Source organism: Mugil cephalus, chromosome 6 (genome assembly GCF_022458985.1).
Source record: "Mugil cephalus isolate CIBA_MC_2020 chromosome 6, CIBA_Mcephalus_1.1, whole genome shotgun sequence".
NCBI classification, from domain to species: domain Eukaryota; kingdom Metazoa; phylum Chordata; class Actinopteri; order Mugiliformes; family Mugilidae; genus Mugil; species Mugil cephalus.
In genome coordinates this window covers 7,811,146-7,832,123 of record NC_061775.1, presented here as the reverse complement: position 1 = coordinate 7,832,123, position 20,978 = coordinate 7,811,146, and the positions used below count along the sequence as shown (strand labels likewise).

The following is a 20,978-nucleotide window of genomic DNA, read 5'->3' as shown; positions in this document are numbered from 1 at the left end:
TGCTTGAGACTGTGTGATATTTTATTTTGTGTTTTTATATATATATATATATGTATGTATATATATATATACACACACATATTTACATGTGTTGCAATTCCTCTATCACTTGCACTTTTATCATAATAGTTGCAAAGGAAATCGTGAAAAAGTAAAAATTACAATATATTAATAATCTACACGGTTTGCGTGTGATTAGTCCGTGAGACATTTTTTAATTTCAATTCATTAATTTTGTTTTACAGCATTTTGCTCTGAGATTGAAATCCACATCACATCTGTACCATTCAGGGTAACAGAACTTGCACACAAAATGCTTTAAAATGAAAAACTTTTAGTTACGTTAAATAACAGCAAAGGAGGACAGAGGGCAGGTCAAGTTCAGGCCGTGAGGTGATCACAGCCTAAATAACCCCCGTAATGGGCCAGGATACACACAGAGGAGACGCCGCTCAATGCTGCCATCTACTGGAAATAAAGGGACGCGCAGCCTCTCAGGCACTGGTGGGTAGAAGTGATTGACAGAAAATGAAATAGTTGTCATTTTCCTTGAGATATTGGATATTATTATTTATTTACAGTGTATGTCCAGTTAAAATATTATTAAAACTGGATCAACAAATCTCAAGTATGACAAGACTTATAAAAGTAAATGAAACCACTTTTTAATCAATAATAAACAAATCCTTGACGTCATTGTATGACTGGCTTGTACGACCTTTGGTCTGCAGTAAAATAACCTGTCGCAATCATCTCGACCTATTTCTAATTTCAAACTGAGGACTGTTTGTTAGTGTTGCTGGTGGGGCCGTTGGCTCTTCTTATGGCATGGCCCCCTCAAGTGGACAAAAGGATTCATCGCTCTGTTGTAGATGGACACTTTATTGCAAGATCAGATATGAGTGTACACTTACATCTTTGGATATACTGTGTCTCAAATGTACATGATCAGAGAACGTTTGATTTCTCTGTATTTTACATGAAACTTTGGCATATTTAAAGGATTTATTGTTTGTTTGTGTGTGTGTGTGTTAACTCTGCTTTATAAACACAAAGACACATATCTGCACATCGCTGGAAAAGAGATGAAATTTCAATAATGTGCAAATATTACCTATAATATATAGAATTATTTTTAAAATATTTGATTAGGGTTCACTTATTAGACATGATAGTTACTATAAACACCTTAGTGCTGGATGGACAGTGAAACTGTACAGTCCTGCTGACATCATCACCCTCCTACAATCATTCAACCCGTCATCAAATTCAATGCACCGTGGTACCCACATAAAACTTAAAATTAAAACATAGTGCGGAGCCACCCTTTAAAAAAAACGTCGCCAGGTCATTTAACACGATCAAAGGGAAAAACCCGCTAAGAAAACAAAGACTTAAAAGAATTAAAACTCATCACTGTCACAGCTCTCCGTGTTGACGCAGGATTAAACTGAAAGAACATTGCAGGTCTAACAAAGTGCAAGCATTATCTTATAAACACAAAGTCCTCCATATAGATCCGTTTAAAAGAACACTGTCTTCCTCCGCTCTTTCCCGACAGTACCACGATTGTTCTGATTGCGACAAATCACAATAAAAAAAAAACAAACAAACACTTTATTGTTTCCGCGCTCGTCTGCGCGAGGAGACATTTCTGTGTGCACAACAATCCCCCGTCCACTCATCCACTCCACCCGACGTCCTGTTAGAAGGGAACAGGAGTGTGTTGCAGCAGGACGGCATTGCAGAGAGCACGGGCTGAGCGCCTTACTTTGCGCCAGTCTCATTTTGTGCTTTTCGCGACCGCTCCGTCGCTGCGGCACAATTCAGTGGACGAAATAGCCCATCTGATGCAGCTTGAGCAGAAGGCTGTGCGTCATGTCGAACGTGGTGAAGCTGATCCCCACCGCGACGGGCCCTTTGAGCCAGTTCATGCTCAGTCCCTTGTACAGTCCACGCACGACTCCCTCGTGCTTTATGATCTCCCGCATGGTCCCCATGATTGTGCCGTAGGACGAGCCGGTGACGCCGGCCGTCTGCATGCGCCGACGCACCACGTCCAGAGGGTAAGAAGCCGACTGTCCGATTAGGCCTGCACAGGCGCCGAAGGCCAAGCGCTCATAAGGGTACGGCTGAGATCGCTTTGTCTTTTCTGCAGGTAGAAAAGGGACAATTAAAAAAAAAATCTTTGTTGCAGTTACTGTACTGAATGCACATGTTCAAAAAAAGAATTAAAAGAAAATGGTTAGTACCTGTGTGTAGTTTTTTGAGGGTCTCATAAGTGAAGAATGTGATCCCTGCATACGGGATGACACCCAGGATGGTGGGGGTGAAGCCTCTGTAAAGCGTCTTCAAACCTTCCTCCTGGGAGATCCGCACAAAGACGTGCATGATGTTGCTGTACCTGTTGGGAGTAGGCAACGAATTATTTACCTAGCCATTCGCAGTTAACGTGATATGTTATGAAACGTGTTAACCGCAATCCAGTCATTTCACTGTAAACGAAGAGTCGGGTCGGTGCACTAGCGGCTAGCAGGCGTTCTGTTTGATAGCGGCTTACATTTCTCTGGCGGTGACGGCCATCCTGGCTCGCACCATGTCCAAAGGGTAGGTGAGCATGGCGGCGGTTGTGCCGGCCAGAGACCCGGCGAGGAAACGTGGGAACGGAGGCAGAGATCTGAAACCAATGAGACAAGAATCTGTAAATCTGGTAAAAAGTATTAAACAATCTTTTAGACGATAGCGCTGAGGTGGGAGTTGTTTTTTTTTTTGTTTATTTAATGCATTTTCTTGCTGCAATGTTTAACCAACATTATTGCCATTTCCAGGATATGTGGTATCATATATCATATCATATCATATCATATATATGCATGCTAACCACAAAGGTCTCTGTGTTTGTACAAAAGAATGGAGTAACATGCTCTAATGAGAGATGGACACACGGCTAACGGGTGATGAAGCAGCAGCTTTTAGCAAGTTTGCACGTTAAAGATTATTATCTGTCATGTGCCTAATGTAGGGACTGGTGCCGACACTTGGCGCCACAGTGGCACCGGTGCTGATGCAAGCGGTAGCAAGAACGAAAAGCAGCGCAGATTTCTGCGGTTCATTATGGTGCCACTGAATATTTTAATTATCACCCTCCTAGCTCTACCGCTGTGCCGACACGTCAGCTTTTCAACAGCCGAAAGTTTGGCTGTACTTTCCCTCAAAAGATGCAGACTCTGCAACTTGCAACAAGTGCTCGAAGGCGATTGTGCAAGGGAGGCAACGGCTCTGATGAAACATCTGACGACGCACGGCATTCTTTTTCAAAGCCATGAAATGTAGGATCTTTGATAGCCTTCCAGACCCCACACCACTGCTTTTATTATTATGACAGTTTGCTGTGAATTTTATTTTATACTGGTGAACTTAGTTGTATTTCTATTATTTTCATTAATATTCTGTTTGCACACGTCACAAAATGCATTAAAAAATAAAAAGTTTGTATGTTCTCCATTTTTTAAGTAGCGACACCGTTTCAAAAGTACTAATGGAGTAAAACCTTAACGATGCCCATCCCTAGTCTAACATAGAGGTGCAACGCAGTGACACGAAAACTGGAGCAGAGTCCTAACCAGCAGACCACCGGGGTTTTTACATACACAAACCATGTGTACATGACAACAACAACTCAGCCACTCACAAATCTTCTTGTGCTGAAATCGTTACCTGATGCTAAGACAGAGTTCAACCCATCCAACATTTTTTAAAAGATTTAATTTTTTTTCTTTTTAAATCAAGCTGACAGCTTACAACTTAAATAAGAAAGCTTTACTCACTTGCCCTGGTAGCCGTAGTGGCTCCCCAGCAGAACTTTGTACTGTTCATGTGAGCAGAACTGGATGGCAGCGTAGGGCATGACCCTCACCATGGTGGCAGAGTTCCCCCTCCACAGGCTGAGCAGCCCATCCTTCATGTACGTACAGTAGATGAGCCTGAACGCCTCCTGGAGACGGTGCATGCTGGGTTAGGAACGTGTATGCTATCCATGTTCAACAGTGAAGACTGAATATGTGTGTGTGTAAATCAGGACATTCACATCATTAATTTTATGTGTCCCATTAACAGTTTGATACGCAAAAACATAATGATGACACATCTTAATTCGTGCATTAATACGAGGTCAAATCAATAGTTTCATTCAGAGAGACTAAAATATTCATTTGATAATGTGTCACAATTATGAAAATCACATAACTACTGAGATGTTTACTATTTGTGATGGAAATTCTCCCTCTTATCACCGCAGTCACATGACACAGATTGCGCAAACCAGGTAAATTTCATCAGTTCGTTATCTGGTGTTAGGACACCTGAACTCACCTTGGCCGAGAATCTTTTCGAAGACACTGTGAAAGAACACAAGGGAGACAGTTAACCTCGTAGTTTAACAACGCACTCGCCCATGTAGGCCAAACATCTAGTAAGAGGATTAGCAATCAGTTAGGAACAGTTACACCATCAATAAAACTGTGCTGCAAACAGAAAAACAGTTGTTGCATTCGCTGCAGTGCGTCACACACGGGACGGAGGTTTAGTCGCTTACGTGTGGCCTTTTTTGTTTGCTTATTATGTAGAAAGAATGTGTTATTCTTGCCTTGGAAAATGATCTTGGTCCGATCCAGAGGTGCAATTACCGTTTTGGCCACAGCGCCGGCAAACGCACCACACAGCAGGGAGTCCACAGCAGTCCATCTGGGCCTCAGGTCCTGTGTGGGGACACTTTGTCACGTTATACTGACAGAGAGATAAATTATGTACTGTCATTGGCTTTACACTGGATAATATTAAGTGCAGATAAAAAAAGTTTTGCGTTATCTTCAGCTGGCTGTGTGATCCTCAAACACAAACATGTTTATCAGTGCCAGTGCTAACACATCCATCCGCCTGCGCTCAAGGGGCAAAAATCAGCACGTGGGCAACAGCCACAGCGACTAAAACGCACGACTGAGTCACGCGAGATAACGCCGCCATGTTTGTGCATTCGCGTTCGTTCAGTGGAACAGTTGGACCCAATAAACACTCTCGCCGACCGATAAGAAGAACGGCAGGAAAGGACACAAACATGTGTCACGGCTCGGGCCAGGGGAGGGGCGTTGTGGTTCGGGGTTTCATTCATTTACATTTGTGTTGGGTTTCAAGATTCTCGTGAGGGTAACTGTGCCAGCATACTGCATGAGTAAACATAAATCATGTGTTCAGTACTACCCACTGCGTTGCTTTGTAAACTTAGACCAGCTTTGGATTAACTTGAACCTCCATGCTATTTACAGCAGCGTGCCAGTAGAGGCATGTCCTTCGAATGCATGCCTAATACCAGGAAGGCTGCACTGGATACCACAACAACAACAACGACGACCCCTTAACACTGAACAGAGACACATTGTTTGACAGTTTATGTTGGATAAATCACAAATCAGATCAAACTAATGGAAAATTTAAAAAGGTGGTCCCTTTTTGAAATGGCTCTATTTTAATTTTAAATCCACTGTTACAATGCAAACTACCATTAAATGTAAAAAATAGTTTGTTTTTTTAAGCTGTAATCTACAACCAGAATTTGCCACAATGTGTGATTTCTTCCTCAGTAAACAATGAGCATTAAAGCCTTCACTCTAAATGCTTTAACATGCCCAAACAGGTTTCTGTTAATGAATCATCTGAAAGATCCAGCAGAACCAGTGGGGAGGAAAAAAAACAACAACTCACCTTTGCTTGGCTGGACGGTGGCAGAGTCAGCACAGTGGCCTGGGCCACGGGCAGGCGGCTCTGGTGCTCGTGCACACGGTGGGCCATAGGTGCCCTTCACAGGTTCCAAAGGGTGTCAGACACCCGGTCACCCAGAGGCTGCAGAAAGAGGAGAGGTGGCTTACAAAAACACTTCTGTGACAGCAGCAGGCCCTCGTGTCGCAGTGCCTCTATGCCGTGGCGCGACGTGACTCAACGCACGCTCGCATCCTGCAAAAGCAGCCTTTGTAAACAGAAGACTCGCTCTGCAGAAAATCTATCCTCACTTATTTCCCAGCGCAGACACAGATGCACCGTCAATATCAATCGCCACACTGACCCACATGTCGATTACTTCCAGCTAAAACAGGCGCACACTGGCCACACCTCAAGTAAATAAACAACGAGGCATAGTTGCACAAAACAGTGAGTAAACAGTCGTCTGCACGGTAACTGCGCTTCAAACTAGGCTGGCGGTCATCTGTTACCTTGGGTTGTGTTTTAAAGGGCCTCGTGTTTGCAAGTCTTCGACGTTGCTAAATCAGTCTCCTCTGCAGCCCCTTCCACTCATTTGCTGATTGCTCGCTGGAGGCTCGTCACTCGCGTTATAACTTCCAACACTATACGAGGTTGCCCGTGCGTCCTCTCACGTTGTTGACGTTTCGTGAAAATGATGGCGAAAGACAGGTGTCAAGCGGTGGCACAGCGTGAGGTCTATTTATAAACGACGTGGCTTGAGAGGGACCTCTGCTCGGAGCTGCTCCCTGCTTCCACGCGCAAGGTTATTTGGGCTTTTCTGTGTCTTAAAGAAACTGGGGCAGCGTATGTCACTGTTTTGGACTACAATACCCAAGAGCTAATCCCGTTGTTGTTGCGAAATCCCGCGACATGATAGACAGCGGTGGGTTGCCATGTTTATTCAATAGGTTCAAGATGGAAACATTTTTTTTAAAAACGTATATATACGTTTTATTTTTCACAGAATTCTCTGTATCTAGTTGTTCCTTTCGGTTTCTTTCTTGCCAACTAATCTGAGGTGGTGAAACGTGGCACTTTCGTGATGATAATACCAAAAGACACTCATTTACAAAAAGATGAAACACTCAAAAACGTCACATTTCAGAAGCAGGACCAACAGATGTTTTTGTTACTAACTGACTCAGCATGAAGCTATTATTGAAATTGTTGTCATTCAGTTACTGTATCAATTGGCCATTTTATCTCTAGATATTATGACTCAGATCCTTACTTTTAAAGTCCACATTCATTTCCACAAGCTGCCACAATAGTGCACTACCATCACTGCCACTATTGTACAGGGGTCGAATTTATATAATATTTTATTTTTATTAGATTTTTCTGTTTATCTATATAGCTTGTTTTAAGGTTTTAAGATAGAAATCACTTTTAGATTTTTCTGGATCTACTAAAACATAGAGAACCGGCAATTAAAACCTTTGAATCTTCTATTTTAATAATTCATAATGTTTAAAAAGTATTTTTGATGTTGACATTATGGGTGACCTACAGTAGTTCATATGGTTAGTTGAATAACACCACATATTTCAAGTTCATTGCAGCTCATTTTCACATGCAAAATCTTTGGAAAGTGAAAAACCAAATATGTTTCTCTGAGTATAATTTTTCAACAGAGCTCTAGTAGTAGTACAAGTTATGAAAATGTTTTTCTAGTTGTAATTTGTATTCTCTTTAATGCACAAATTATATATTTATAATACACTGTTCCCCGTGATAAATTAAATTTGATGAAAGGTTTTCAAGGGAGAGGACAGGCCCCCAAGCCTTCGGACGCTTTGATTGCGGGTTGTTCGTGACCGAACCTGGCAACCCCCGAGTCTGGCCATAGTGCTGAAAAACTTGTTGTTGTCTGGTAAAATGGCGTCAAACGTAGAGGCCCCGGAGCGCTGGTACCTCGCCCTTCTCGGCTTTGCGGAGCATTTCCGAACCTCCAGTCCGCCCAAAATACGACTCTGTGTGCACTGTCTACAGGCCGTGTTTCAGTTCAAGCCTCCGCAGAGGATCGAGGCTCGGACACATCTTCAGCTGGGCTCCGTTCTCTACCACCACACCAAGAACAGCGAGCTGGCCCGCAGCCACTTGGAGAAAGCGGTGAGGGACGATTGATCTGGGAAAGAGCGGGGATGCTGGGGAGAAGCGGACGGCAGTAGGCCGCAGGCTTTGAAAACAGCGAACGGCGGAAGGCTTTAAATAGCTCTGTATTTTAGACGCCTTCATGTATTAAATAGGTTATAGTATGACATTTATTAACGTCTTATTTAGTCAGTCGTTTGTTAGATATTGGTCGGGAGTCGGCGGCTTTCGTTTTTTTTTTTCCTGTGGTGCTAGCCAAATAAGCTAGTGCTGTAATAAGGATTATTATTGGTGGCAAATGTGACGGCGCCAACATTTTGTCTGTTTTGTTTCGCAGTGGTATATATCTCAACAAGTTCCTCAATTTGAAGATGTCAAATTTGAAGCCGCCAGCATTTTGTCAGAACTCTTCTGCCAGCAGGTAAACCAGTCTAATGAATACATGTAATTATATATGTAATTACAATTTAAGCACACGTTTGTTTACATGCATTAATTCCATTCGGTCACACATTGATATTAACATTTTTTCAGAATATGAGACTTGCATGGTGGTTTGTGGTGCTATTATCATTTGTTGAGTATTAATCCTGTTTTTCAGAATTTGGTGGACTCTGCTAAACCCCTTCTGCGCAAAGCCATCCAGATCTCACAACAAACACCATACTGGCACTGCAGATTGTTGTTCCAGTTGGCGGTATGTGTTAATGCACAGACATACAAGTTTCCATGTATGACTGACATTGTTTCATCCAAGTTATTTTCATACACGGTTCAAACAGTGTTTGCGCTCCCACAGAAACAAGTATTTCACTGATAATTACTCTGATCAGATCACAAGGAATTTTCAGTCAGACTTAAAGGGCTGGTGTCATTTTTTTTGAAAGTCAGTTCAATAGGGAAATATAATAACCACTAATAATCATTTCAACATCTGATTGAATTTTTTTCTCTGTGGTTGGAATAAATGTGTTTGTTTGCACGGCCACAACATAACAGTTCTGTTGCAGAACCGTTTTACTCGTACCAAGAAAGTTATTCTCTCCTAACCTCTTATGTAATGTAAATACATATAGTATCGTTTTATTCTGGTTATATTTAAACAGCTTTAAGACCCTGCTCAGTCATTCAGCTTGGTTGAATAAATGTTATCAGATGAGAACAGATTTCATTATCAAAATTTCTGGTAGTTTTTCTGAGTATTGTTGCCCCACACTGGATCATAGTTTGTGTCTGTGACTATGCAAAAGTTCAAAAGAGTCTCAACTGACACATTGTTATTCTGTTTTTCAGCAACTTCATACACTGGAGAAAGACTTGGTGTCAGCATGTGACCTTCTGGGTGTTGGAGCCGAATACGCCCGAGTGGTGGGCTCCGAATATACCAGGTAAATATCACTCAGTCCTCTGTGGGTTGAATATTTAAGGCTTTTAGCTGATACCGTCTGACTTATTAATTATTGTTCAAACCTTTCATGTTAATCTGTTGGGCCGTTGCACCCTGTCTCTCCTGGGGTCTAATCCGGAAAAGCAAGTTTAACAAACTCTGATTTTGAACTGAGTTGATGAACCCTGAAATGTCAAATAATTTGCTGCCAGAGCAGCTGATCGGCATTAATGCAATCAAATTTTGAATCTCTATACTCTGAGTTAAGCGTATACGGATTGAAAACCTTTGTTGGTAATTAAAAAAAAAAAAAAAAAAAAAAAAACACACAACAACTCACCATGGAAACCATTTAATAAAGGGTAATTCTCAGTTTTGAGCCAGTGGCACTAGATATATATGAATGTGTGCCAATGAGGGCCATGATCAACAGGAGTGGAGAAAGGAGTTGATAAGTTGATTTTTACTCAATGAATGATAAAACTGGAATCCTCCTGTATATTACATTTCATTTTATGTTTATTTATTCAGCTGTAACCTAATGGGGACACAATGCAGGTGACAGCAAGTGAAGATGAAACTGTGGATCAAACAGATAAGACATTGTTTACTTAAGGACTCATGGGTGTAACGTCATAGTCCGACCCTGTGATAATGATTTTGGTGATTTGCAGTTAAAAAGGTAGCTTGTGTCAAACTGAGATCATTGGGTTCATTCATTGATCAGTGTGTTGTGTGTCACGTTGTTATGAATAAGGACAATTAATAGATTTTTATTCTGAGCCATGATGTCCAGAGATCAGTCTGTCCTTACACTCATGACCTATTGATCACTGAGGATAAAAGCCATGATGCTAAAGTTAGTCGTGGGGGAAATTACTTCTACATTTTTGATATGTCCTAAGACAAAAATTCCTTCAAATTTTCTGGTATGTGTTGTGATATCAACTCGATAAATTAGATTAGGGGGAAAATGTCATTCGGGTCTCTAGGACGGGACGCATAAGGGAATGTCATTTAGCTGAAGGCAGCCTTCTAGCCTTTCAAAACCCAGAGTTTCCATCATCGGAGGTTTGGTTCTCACTAAACTCTCCGCTATACGATTCACGATCCACTCAACTTAACATGAGTGTGCATGTTTTTATGGGAGGTTGCCAGATAAATAACAGGAAGTGGACTTTGAAACACTTGACACCAAGTCAAGTTTTGTTGCCAACTTCTCAACTCCATTATCCCTCTACAGAATTCTAAAAACCCAAATTTAACTTAGCAAGAGAATAATCTTAATCAGCTGCTTTGTATATTTTATTTGTTTAAATCATAAAAGACCAATCACACATAGCATAAGTAATGATCAAATAAAAAGTTTGTAACTTTTCAGTGCATGCTAATGTTGCTGTTTTAAAGGAATTGTTCACTATAGAAACAGAGAATAACTGACTTGGTGTTTTTCCTTTTTAGGGCATTGTTTCTTCTCAGTAAAGGAATGGTGAGTCCTCTGTTACATTTCTTTGTTTGTGCTGTCTGTTACACCTTGGTGTGAACAGGTTCTATGGAAAAGTGTAACGCCTAGGTACACAACAGGAGTGGTGTTATCGTTGAAGCTGAACGCTCGGTAATTTTGACCGTGGTAATGTCCTTTGTTTACTAGCTGCTGCTAATGGAGAGGAAGCTCGGGGAGGTTCATCCTCTCCTCACACTATGCGGAACCATAGTGGAAAACTGGCAGGGAAACCCAATCCAGAAGGAGTCTCTGAGAGTCTTCTTCCTAGTACTACAGGTCACACACTACCTGGATGCTGGACAGGTAGGAAACACACATACGGGATGGACGGTCTGTTTTCAGAAAGCTGTGAGGGAGGTTGATCGTTCCGCTCGTGTCTCCTCAGGTGAAGAGCGTGAAGCCGTGTCTAAAGCAGCTGCAGCAGTGCATCCAGACCATCTCTACACTCCACGACGATGAGATTCTTCCCACCAACCCAGCCGACCTCTTCCACTGGCTGCCCAAGGAGCACATGTGTGTGCTCGTGTACTTGGTAAGGCCGCATTTCTTTCAGAGCCTCTGAAAGTTGTAATCTCCCTATGACAGCGGCGCGACCGACGCATCATGGTTTGTGGTGAAACTACTGTTGAAGGCGGCGAATGTTTTTTAGATTAGCAACACACGCCGGATTTTCTAACTCGTGACAACTACCTCATTGAGGTTGCTTTTAATATGCGTCACATATCTTGGTAAAAAAGAAGTTTGATAATAATAGAAAATGTTTTATAAGTTGGTTTGGCGTCAGGCGAGGTGCCAACTGTCCAACAGCTGGTGCCTGCTGATATATTTCTGAAGCTGTGTGTGTTTATGCGCAGTTAATGGCATTTTTAGCCCTTTCTATTTTATATTTGAGCAATATCCAACCTTAAACACTGGATTTTTTTCTAACAATGGACACCATTAATGTTAATTCTGTTGTCTTAATAAAAGCACCTAATTATCTACTATGACGTTATCCTATCTATTAAAAACTATTTATACTGTGTATGAAATGTCTGCACATAGAAGAAAAGCATGCGTTTTGTATCCGTTTTAAATTACTGTAATAACGTGGGTGTAGGATTTAGTGACAAATAGCAGCATCCATCTCCAGGAAAACTAAACAAAACCAGCTTCATCTTCCATTCGTCCCGTACATTGTCCGTGTCGTTTTCTGCGTTAGGTTAAATTCTGTACAGAGCAGGTGAGTGTCCGGGGTGTGGAGGGGGTCTAGGAAGCAGCTTTGGGAAGGGGAGGGAGGGAGGGAGAGACAGTCTGACTAAATTAGACCATATTAAAACCACTGACAGGAGAAGTAAATAACATCAACCATCTTGTGACAGTTAAATGTTCTGCTGGGAAACTTCTGTACCTGGCATTCATGTGACATCTTAGACATGTAGCACCCACCTAGACCACACCAGGTACCCCCACTACATAGTAATGACACTTGATGGCAGCAGCCGTTCCCAGCAGGATGCAGTCTGACACACGCGCACACACACACACACACACACACACACAAAACCAGTTTGGGAACAAACAAATAAAAACGTGAAAAACAGCACAAGGTGTTGACCTGGCCTCCAAAATTCACTAGATATACTAGGAAGGTGGTTATAATGTTATGCCTGATCAGTCTACAGTCTTTGGTTTAGTTCTTAATTGTAAGTTAAGGCAAACACTAATAACAACTTATCATTTAGTCACTGCTGTGATATGTCTATAACATATATGTGAACGTCTATAACATGGCCAAACAAAAACCTGCCAGGTTATATTAACGCACACTGTGATTTGCTCTTTGCAAGTTGAATTCTTAAAGAGGCCGACAACTAAAGTAGCAAAATAAATTGGCAATAAAAGACCATTAGTTGGGCGGCTTGTTGCAGCTTCAGTGCTGCAAAGACTGCAACAGTTGGGACCCTAAACAACAATGTGCCTGTCATGAGTGCAGTCTTATGTCTTGTATTAACCCTCGCCTTTTTTGTAATATGCATTTTGTTGAAATTGGCTCATTGTTTTAACTGTGTATCTATTTGTTTTTTTTTACAGGTGACAGTCATGCACTCCATGCAAGCAGGATATCTGGAAAAAGCCCAGAAGTACACAGACAAGGCTCTCATGCAATTAGAGAAACTAAAAAGTCAGTTCAAATAAGGCATGTGTCTAACTTTCACCGGTGCCCGTCAGACTGTGGCACCACTGGCTGTTCTACAGTTTTAAATGTTATCTGTCGTCTTTCAGTGTTGGACTGCAGCCCCATCCTCTCTACCTTTCAAGTCATTCTACTGGAGCACATCATCATGTGCAGACTCGTCACAGGCCACAAAGCCACTGCATTACAAGAGGTATATTGTCAACATTTGCCACCGTGAAAAGACGAAGCCATGAAAACAAACAGAAAGTGTCTCTTTGGGTGTGAATCTGAATGTGTTCCATGTGTCCAGATCTCACAGGTGTGTCAGCTGTGCCAACAGTCCCCCAGGTTATTCACCAACCACGCTGCTCAGCTTCATACACTATTAGTAAGTCTTTTCAGCCACTTCAGTACTTTTGATGGTATCCTTGGTTACTGATATCAACTAATACAACAAATGCAATTAATGTTAAAGTATTTGTTTTCAGAGTTTTGAATCATCCATTTATATTCATGATTTAATTTATGTAAAATCAATTAGTCAGCTAACCAAATGTCATTATAAATAAGTGAAATGTGTGGAAAACTAAAATGTCACCAACTGCTAGAAATATAACACAATGTGGAACCTTAAACTATATATTAAGTATTTTTTTACAAATAATTTTCAATGATAAATATATATTCCGTATTTGAATCAATGTAATTTCTTGTGTGTTTTCGTAGTAAAGTAGTCAGCCACATCAAAATGTTTCCATGATAAATAAAGAGTATGTGAGATTCATTTTGTTGATAGGTTAATTCTATTCTTCGTTTATACGTTGAGTTCTTGACTTCACTAATTGTTGCTGTCATGTCCCAGGGTCTGTACTGTATCTCAGTCAACTGTATGGACAACGCAGAAGCCCAGTTTACTACCGCCCTGCGGGTGAGTGTATTTTTAAATCCACTTCCTCTTATCGCAGGTGCCAAGCGTCTCTTCACATTATCGTTCTTCTTCTCATCTTCTTCTCTTTCCTCTCGTCTCAAACATGTTCTCACGGTTGTTGCAGCTCACCACACACCAAGAACTGTGGACGTACATCGTAACCAACTTGGCCAGCGTCTACATAAGGGAAGGAAACCGACACCAGGAGGTGAGTTGAGCATCAAAGGGTCACGTCTTTTAATTATGACGGTGAAATGCCATCAGCCACTTTTGAAACAACCGCCTGATAGTTTATATCGTGCCTTACCAATAAATCAGCACAGAGTTATCAGTGAAGATGAATATTCTAATATAACAGCCCAATATAAAAACCAAGAGAGCTGTTGATTCAACGGTTTTGATTTTGGAGGCTGTTGATGTGTTTTTCTCATTAGTCAGTGTTCTAGGCTAAATGAACGTTGACGCGTTGAATTCAGTCCAGTCAAACGGTTCAATTGCCACCTTTCTTACACCGTTTCAACATAAACTGAACATTATAATTGTCATGAAGAAGGATTTAGTGCATTAAAGTTATATTTGAATATATTTGCCATCAGTAGTGTACCTAATGAATTGGCAAGCAATTGTTGTGGTCACGTCAGATTCAGTGTTTTTCCTAAAAACAAGGCTGCCATTACATGTTGTGTCCACCAGAGAGCACTCACGAGGTCATGTCTCACTGTAAAGTGTCCCACTGAGTGCAGTACTCTTACTACCAAACTGACTGTATGTGATAACTACATTGGTTTTGACACAGTATTTAGTATAAAAAGAGACTTTTTTACAAATAAAAGAAACAGGATTGTAAAAGTTTTACCTCGTAATAGGTGTACATCTTAATAATTGACTTGTTTTATGCATTCTCCAGCTGTACAGCCTCCTCGAGAGAATAAACCCAGACCACAACTTCCCAGTGAGGTAAGAGGCTTAATGACTTCATGAGTTTGGTTTTGTGTACTTTCACGGAGCGTTATCGATACAATCTGAAACAAAATGTCTTGCTCAGATCATTAATGACACAATTGTTGCTTTTGACTCAGCTCCCACTGCCTCCGCGCTGCAGCCTTCTACATCAGGGGACTTCTGTCCTTCTTTCAGGGACGCTACAACGAGGCAAAGTAAGGCAAACCCTGAATTATTTCATGCGAACACACCCACAGAGCCACTCAGCCACTGATTGCTTCATTATCCTTCTTTGTGCCGCAGACGTTTCCTTAGGGAAACTCTGAAGATGTCCAATGCCGAGGATCTGAACAGACTGACTGCCTGCTCCCTGGTTCTGCTTGGCCACATTTTCTACGTACTGGGCAACCACAGAGTAAGACTGAGTGTTTAATGGGGCTCAAACTGACACTAAAGCTAGCTCGAATCTGAGTAAGACTGAAGAAGAAGAACAAAATTGTTTGTTTTTGTTTTTGTTTTATTTTCATTATGTTTCACATGGAATAGAACCCCCATTCTATTTTTTTATTATTATAATTTTTTGTTTAAATCAGGGACAGAACATATGAATGACCATTATAAATAACAGAAATATGCCAGACTGCAGCTGAGGCTAATTTCCCAAATGTAAATTGGCCGTCTGTAAACTGTCTGTACAGATGGACGGGAATTTTTAGATTCGTGAAACGATCCTTACATTTATAATAAATCATCTTAACCAGATTTGCTTCAGCTTTAGCATAATATCCTGCTTCCAGTTAAAGTAAGGTATACACTGTAATGTATGTTGCTGTCCCAGACGAAAGGTCTGGTTATGTTTTGTGAATCCAAACCACTGGTCCTACGTGGCACAGTGAGGGGGGGTCACAGAAGTCCCACGTAACATTGCAGACAGTCCCACCATGAAAAGACGCACTGATCGTTGCCAGATCACAATATTTAGTTTATTTCTATGCAGCAGTCTGTCGAGAACGAACCAATCATTAGTCGGCACGATGCACAAACCTATGTTTATGTACACTGCAAGAGTACTCACCCCAAGCGTCTCAGGTTTCCACATTCTCTTCCTTCTCCTGCTCTTTGGATTTTTTTTTTTATATATACATGGATGGACCATTGTTTTAAAAGCTCAGTTCTTGCTTAGCTTCATTATTTACTGCTGTAGAGGTGCAGCGAGATGACGGCTTGTTCCTGTTTACTTGTTCTGACTTGCCTCTCGGCCATAAAGGTATTGTCATCATATAGTCTGCCCACATCAAACTTTATGTTGCATCCCAGTTTATTAGATTCCTGTTGCAGAGCGTGGCTTCCAATAAACTCAGGGCTCGCAGTCTGTAGGCGCCTTTACTCATATTTAATGAGGCAGATGTTGCTCAACACAAAAATCCATGACGCACGGTTTGATAGTTGAGGTTACTTAAAAGCAAAAGAAAAATAACAAGGACAACAAGATAAATCTTCCAAGAAGAAGACTTGTAGCAGCTTAAACTTAAACTTTGGAATCTTTGTAATTTGTCTTCATAACTTTTGTGTTCATGGAGACGTTGAATCTCTCCAAATTATTTGTACAACGCTAATTACTCTAATTCACCATAGCCAAACAGGTAGCACTTTATAATGTTTACAGGTGAGGACTTGTGTTTCAGATGATTTGCGCACACTCACTTAAAACTTTCGCTTTCCTTCTTAGGAAAGTAACAACATGGTTGTACCTGCCATGCAGCTGGCCAGCAAGATCCCCGACATGTCGGTCCAGCTCTGGTCTTCGGCACTGTTGAAAGGTACCGGCCTTCTCTCTCTAAAAAGTCACCCGTGTCCTCTCAGATCTCCCTGTCAACTCGTAAAAGTACAACGTTTGCCAGCCATGTGTCCTAAGATTAATCTTTGTGTTGTGTCGGCAGATTTGAACAAGGCCCTTGGGAACACCATGGACGCCCATGAAGCAGCTCAGATGCACCAGAACTTCTCCCAGCAGCTGCTGCAGGACCACATTGCCGCCTGCAGCCTCCCTGAACATAACCTCATCAGTGTATGTGAAACAGCTCGTTGTGCTTCTCCCAGTTTACCCATCATTACTTCTCATTATCGCTTTCCACTCACATTTTCACATCAACAAACACAATAAAACAAACTCATAAGCTAACTAGCTGAAACACATATGAACATTTATTTCAGACACAGTGCTTCTAGAAACAGGAAGAGTGTCTAGTGTCACTCAGTGTAGGTTCAACAAAGACCTGTCTAACTTTATTTGAGTCAAATGATCTACTGATAAATTGAAACGGAAAATTCCTCGGCACTACGTACAAAGAGCGGGCGTTGCTGCTCGCAAACATTTGGCTTGCACTTGTACAGCTTCGAAGTTTAAGGAGTAGCATGAAAGCATCATTATACGCCACATGAAGCTTTTCATTCTTGCTTTAGTGTAACTGCACCGCATGTGTGCTACATAGAACGGTGTGTGCAGGATGATCTGAACATGGTTATCTTAACATCATCACTACACGTATGGAATTTGCGTGCCAGCGTATTCGCTTGTATATACAATGTACAGCACTGGTGCTGCACATCATGATCACCACCACATAGATCATATCTGATGATGTCGCCCAAGTGTCTTACCTTATTCTCTACATTAAGTACTTGTTCAGACAGAAGGAACAACAGAAAGTTCCGCTTCTGGTGTTCTTCAGTTTTAAAAATCACAGTTAAACTTAATGTCAAGCTGCACACCATATCCTGAGCACGCTCTGAGCAGTCGTCGTAAGCCAGCACTGCAAGGAGACAGAACAACTAGATGCATGCATTGACCTTTTTTAGAGATATCATCCATATATAAATGAAAAGCGACAGGTGAAAGAATTCCACCTCAAACGCCATTGGTCACTGAGAATGATGCAGATGTGGTTCTACCCCCATCAAACCTACATCCTTTGACGTAAATACACAAAAATGCAAGATCCTTATCAGACATGGGGGAATCCCATGTCTTAGGTTGTTCGCTTAGGTGTATGCTTTGTACTGCTGCTAACGCGGTGCACCTCTGTTGGTTTTTCAGTGGACTGATGGCCCTCCCCCTGTCCAGATCCAAGCCCAGAACGGTCCGACCACCAGCCTCGCTAGCCTGCTATGAGGAGCCTCCTGACTTTCCTGTCTCACATGTGACTGTAGCTGGTAAATGATCACAAGCAGCGAGTAGATGCCTAACAGCCTGCTATCCAGACCACTGTAGCTTGAAAGGATTTTAAAAAGGTGACAGTTTGGGCCTTCGCTTTATTAGCCTCTCAAGATTTCTTCCTGATTGTCTTCTATTACATTTTAAACGTAAAACAATGACAACTGCTGTTGTACAAGTACTTCACGCTATCTGATGGCACGGACGCTTGCGGGGCACGAGGGCACGGCTGGACTCTTGATAAGAGCAGTGAAGGACACGTGGCAATGTACAAAAGGGCTTCTTTGCCTCAGATATAGAGAGCCCTTCTACTTTCGCCAGGATTCTTTTCCATTTGGAAAAACAAGGGGTTAGATGCAGGGAGGGGGAGCAGTAAAGAAATGTAGAAGAAATTAATTTATTCATGTTGCTATTTTTGTAACTGTTGGTAAATATTTTACATCTTGCCTTTTTTTTTGTATGGATGCAGTTTTTTTTTTTCTTTTCTTCTTCTTTTTAATGCATGGAAGTTACTGATGTGGACTCCCTGTACGATAGTATCTGACCCAGGTTGCTAACAATACGTTTTTGGTAGATTATTTTCTTTTTTTTTTTTTTTTTTGAGCACAAAATCCATAGTAGAAAAAGTAGAGACCTTTTATAACTTATTTTCTCAAAAGACTAATTTGAATGAGTATCTCAAATGTTATTCTGCATATTGGCAGCGTACGGGTGTAGCGGTACACGGACCGCGTGGACCTTGGATTAGGAGTCACGGATTGATTTTTAGCAACGCAGAGAAAACGAGCTAAGAGTAAAATTGTATCCTTGAGAACAGCGAAATAGAGATTTACTTGGCAAGTAATGATGGCAAGGTCCTGAATGTTGACCATTTATAAAAGTGTAATGGTCTCGCTGTCCAGCTTCTTTCACCATAAAAACCAACTGTGCAATTTCTGTTTTAAGGATTGCATTAGTTTCTCTTTGGCATCGCTAAGGACGCGGCCATCTTGTTTAGAACTTTATTAGGATTGTCATTGGACACACGTAAAAAGAGGCTAAGTGTTAACGCTCACTGTGAGCTCCATATGGTATCCGGTAGATTGACCAGTGTAGGGTTAGAAATCAAATGTCTAATGTGAGTTTTATTATTGTCACTGGCTCGACCCAAATTAAAATACTTACCCAGTGTGTGCAGCCTCAGACAGTAACTGTTTGGCTCACAAAAATGAAGAATTTTTCACAACAAATGTGAGTATTGTGTGCACCAGTTGGTTTGGGACGACTCCTCGTACCGTTACACCCCTGATTAACAAGCAGTGTTTAAAATGCTCCCGGCATCATCTGGTGGCTGTGAGAATTTTCCGCCACCTTTTGAGAAAAACACATTTAACTGATCTATTTTTTGAAGTTCCATAATATATGAGTCCTGTTGGTGAATTGCTTCTGGATCTCTCTCATAATCGTCAGATATCTTTTAAAGAATTTATTTTTATTTTGTTATATTTTAATTTCTCGATAGGTCTACTAAATGGTTTCTTCACATTATGTTTGTATAGATTTGCCACTCGTTGAACCTTTTATTGTACAGTGACATTTTATAAAGTCAATTTAGTAAAGTGTGATATGTATTATTTTAGCTATCCATGTAGGTATCTCAACTCAGCTTGGTATTTAAAGCACTCTGTAAGGACAGTTTAAGCTTGAGTACTGGCCATATTCTATCCATTGCCTATGTTTTTAATTCTTTTCGACAATTTTCCAATAAAAAATATGATTGAAATTTTGTAATTTACTGATTTACTCCTCTGTTTGTATATTTTTATACATGGCTTTTAGTGGTTTGTGTTTTATTTAGTTCCAAGTCTGACTGACACCTGGATGCAGTGGAGATACGCTCAGGTAAACATGTTGACTGGACATGCCCTGTCTATATTGAGTATGGGGCTTCAGGCTCTGGGTTCTCTCTCCATCTTGAGATCATTTTGGTTGTAAATCAGGCTATATAAAGGTAATTGGCTTTAATTATGCGCCTGTAGGTACACACATACAGTTAGGCCCAGAAATACTTGGACAGTGACACAATCTTCATGGTTTAGGCTCTGCATGCCACCACATTGGGTTTGAAATGAAACAATTGAGATGCAATGAAAGTGGCTGAACAAAAATATCCTATGAAACATTAAGGGATCACAACCATTTTAAAAGAAAGTCTCCTCATTTTAGGAGCTCAAATTAACATTAGCATGAATAAAATGTTCTTTTTTTTTTAATACTTTTGTTGGGAATCCTTTGTAGGCAGTGACTTGCCTGAAGTCTGGAAACCATGGACATCACCAAACACTGGGTTTCCTCCTTTGTGATGCTTTGCCAGTTCTTTACTGCAGCTGTTGCTGCTTGTTTGTGGGTCTTTCTACCTTAATTTTTTTCTTAAACAAGTGAAATGCAGCTCGTTTGGCTTGAGATCTGGTGATTGACTCAACCATTGCAGAATATTCCACTTCTTTTTCCATTGCTATTCACTTCACAAGTGAATATTGTGAAGGGTTTTTCTTCAAAGATCCTATGATCATCCACCACTGTTGTCTTCCCGAGCTCACCAACATGCTCTTTTATTTTCTCACAATGTACCAAACTGATGATTTGGCCCCCTTCTAACATTTCAGCTATCTCGCTGATGTATATCTTCTTTTCTGGTTCAGATTTTTGTTAGGTCTGTATACTTTCACTGAGATCCCCTTTGACCTCATGTTGTGGGTTTACAGCAACAGCTTCCAAATGCCACACGTGGAATCAACTACAGACCTTTCACCTGCTTAAATGATGACGGACTGATACAGGAATACGCATGCAGCCCATGTAATAGCTTTTGTGTCAACTGTCCTATTACTTTTGGTCCCTTGAAAAACAGGCAGCTACATATTAAAGAGCTTCGATTCCTGAACCCTTCCTCAGATATGGATATAAATTCCCTCAAAT

The 20,978-nt window shown here is 41.1% G+C and overlaps 2 protein-coding genes across 3 annotated transcripts; one reads left to right on the top strand and one right to left on the bottom strand.

Moving 5' to 3' along the window:
• Window positions 1–862: 862 nt before the first annotated feature.
• Window positions 863–6,591, bottom strand: LOC125009112 (mitochondrial coenzyme A transporter SLC25A42-like). Its single transcript, XM_047586744.1, has 8 exons — window positions 6,264–6,591; window positions 5,758–5,895; window positions 4,646–4,757; window positions 4,372–4,397; window positions 3,828–3,994; window positions 2,561–2,677; window positions 2,253–2,404; window positions 863–2,152 (listed from the first exon to the last, which is right to left on the bottom strand). Exons 2-8 carry the CDS (start codon window positions 5,842–5,844, stop codon window positions 1,827–1,829), a joined length of 987 nt encoding a protein of 328 aa, XP_047442700.1. The 5' UTR covers window positions 5,845–5,895; window positions 6,264–6,591; the 3' UTR covers window positions 863–1,826.
• Window positions 6,592–7,640: 1,049 nt separating this feature from the next.
• On the top strand, window positions 7,641–19,790 carry LOC125009111 (MAU2 chromatid cohesion factor homolog). 2 transcript variants are annotated; one of them, XM_047586742.1, is made up of 19 exons: window positions 7,641–7,905; window positions 8,225–8,308; window positions 8,489–8,584; window positions 9,181–9,275; window positions 9,806–9,832; window positions 10,736–10,763; window positions 10,926–11,081; window positions 11,164–11,310; window positions 12,852–12,942; window positions 13,044–13,147; window positions 13,247–13,324; window positions 13,799–13,864; window positions 13,989–14,072; window positions 14,772–14,821; window positions 14,944–15,021; window positions 15,110–15,221; window positions 16,536–16,626; window positions 16,747–16,874; window positions 17,904–19,790. In XM_047586742.1, exons 1-19 carry the CDS (start codon window positions 7,672–7,674, stop codon window positions 17,976–17,978), a joined length of 1,824 nt encoding a protein of 607 aa, XP_047442698.1. In that variant the 5' UTR covers window positions 7,641–7,671; the 3' UTR covers window positions 17,979–19,790. The 2 variants fall into 2 exon arrangements, with proteins under 2 accessions (XP_047442698.1, XP_047442699.1); XM_047586743.1 differs by lacking the exon at window positions 9,806–9,832 and having other exon boundaries at window positions 7,642–7,905.
• Window positions 19,791–20,978: the final 1,188 nt, after the last annotated feature.

Bases quoted from the DNA above. Each gene is read 5' to 3' on its own strand.
- LOC125009112 (XM_047586744.1), bottom strand. From the start codon at position 5,844: ATGGCCCACCGTGTGCACGAGCACCAGAGCCGCCTGCCCGTGGCCCAG. The intron at 4,758-5,757 runs GTGAGTTGTTGT...GTCCCCACACAG, and splicing joins CACCGTCCAGCCAAGCAAAG to GACCTGAGGCCCAGATGGAC. The intron at 2,153-2,252 runs GTACTAACCATT...TTCTACCTGCAG, and splicing joins CCTCAAAAAACTACACACAG to AAAAGACAAAGCGATCTCAG.
- LOC125009111 (XM_047586742.1), top strand. From the start codon at position 7,672: ATGGCGTCAAACGTAGAGGCCCCGGAGCGCTGGTACCTCGCCCTTCTC. The intron at 9,276-9,805 runs GTAAATATCACT...TTATTTATTCAG, and splicing joins GTGGGCTCCGAATATACCAG to CTGTAACCTAATGGGGACAC. The intron at 13,148-13,246 runs GTATATTGTCAA...CCATGTGTCCAG, and splicing joins AAGCCACTGCATTACAAGAG to ATCTCACAGGTGTGTCAGCT.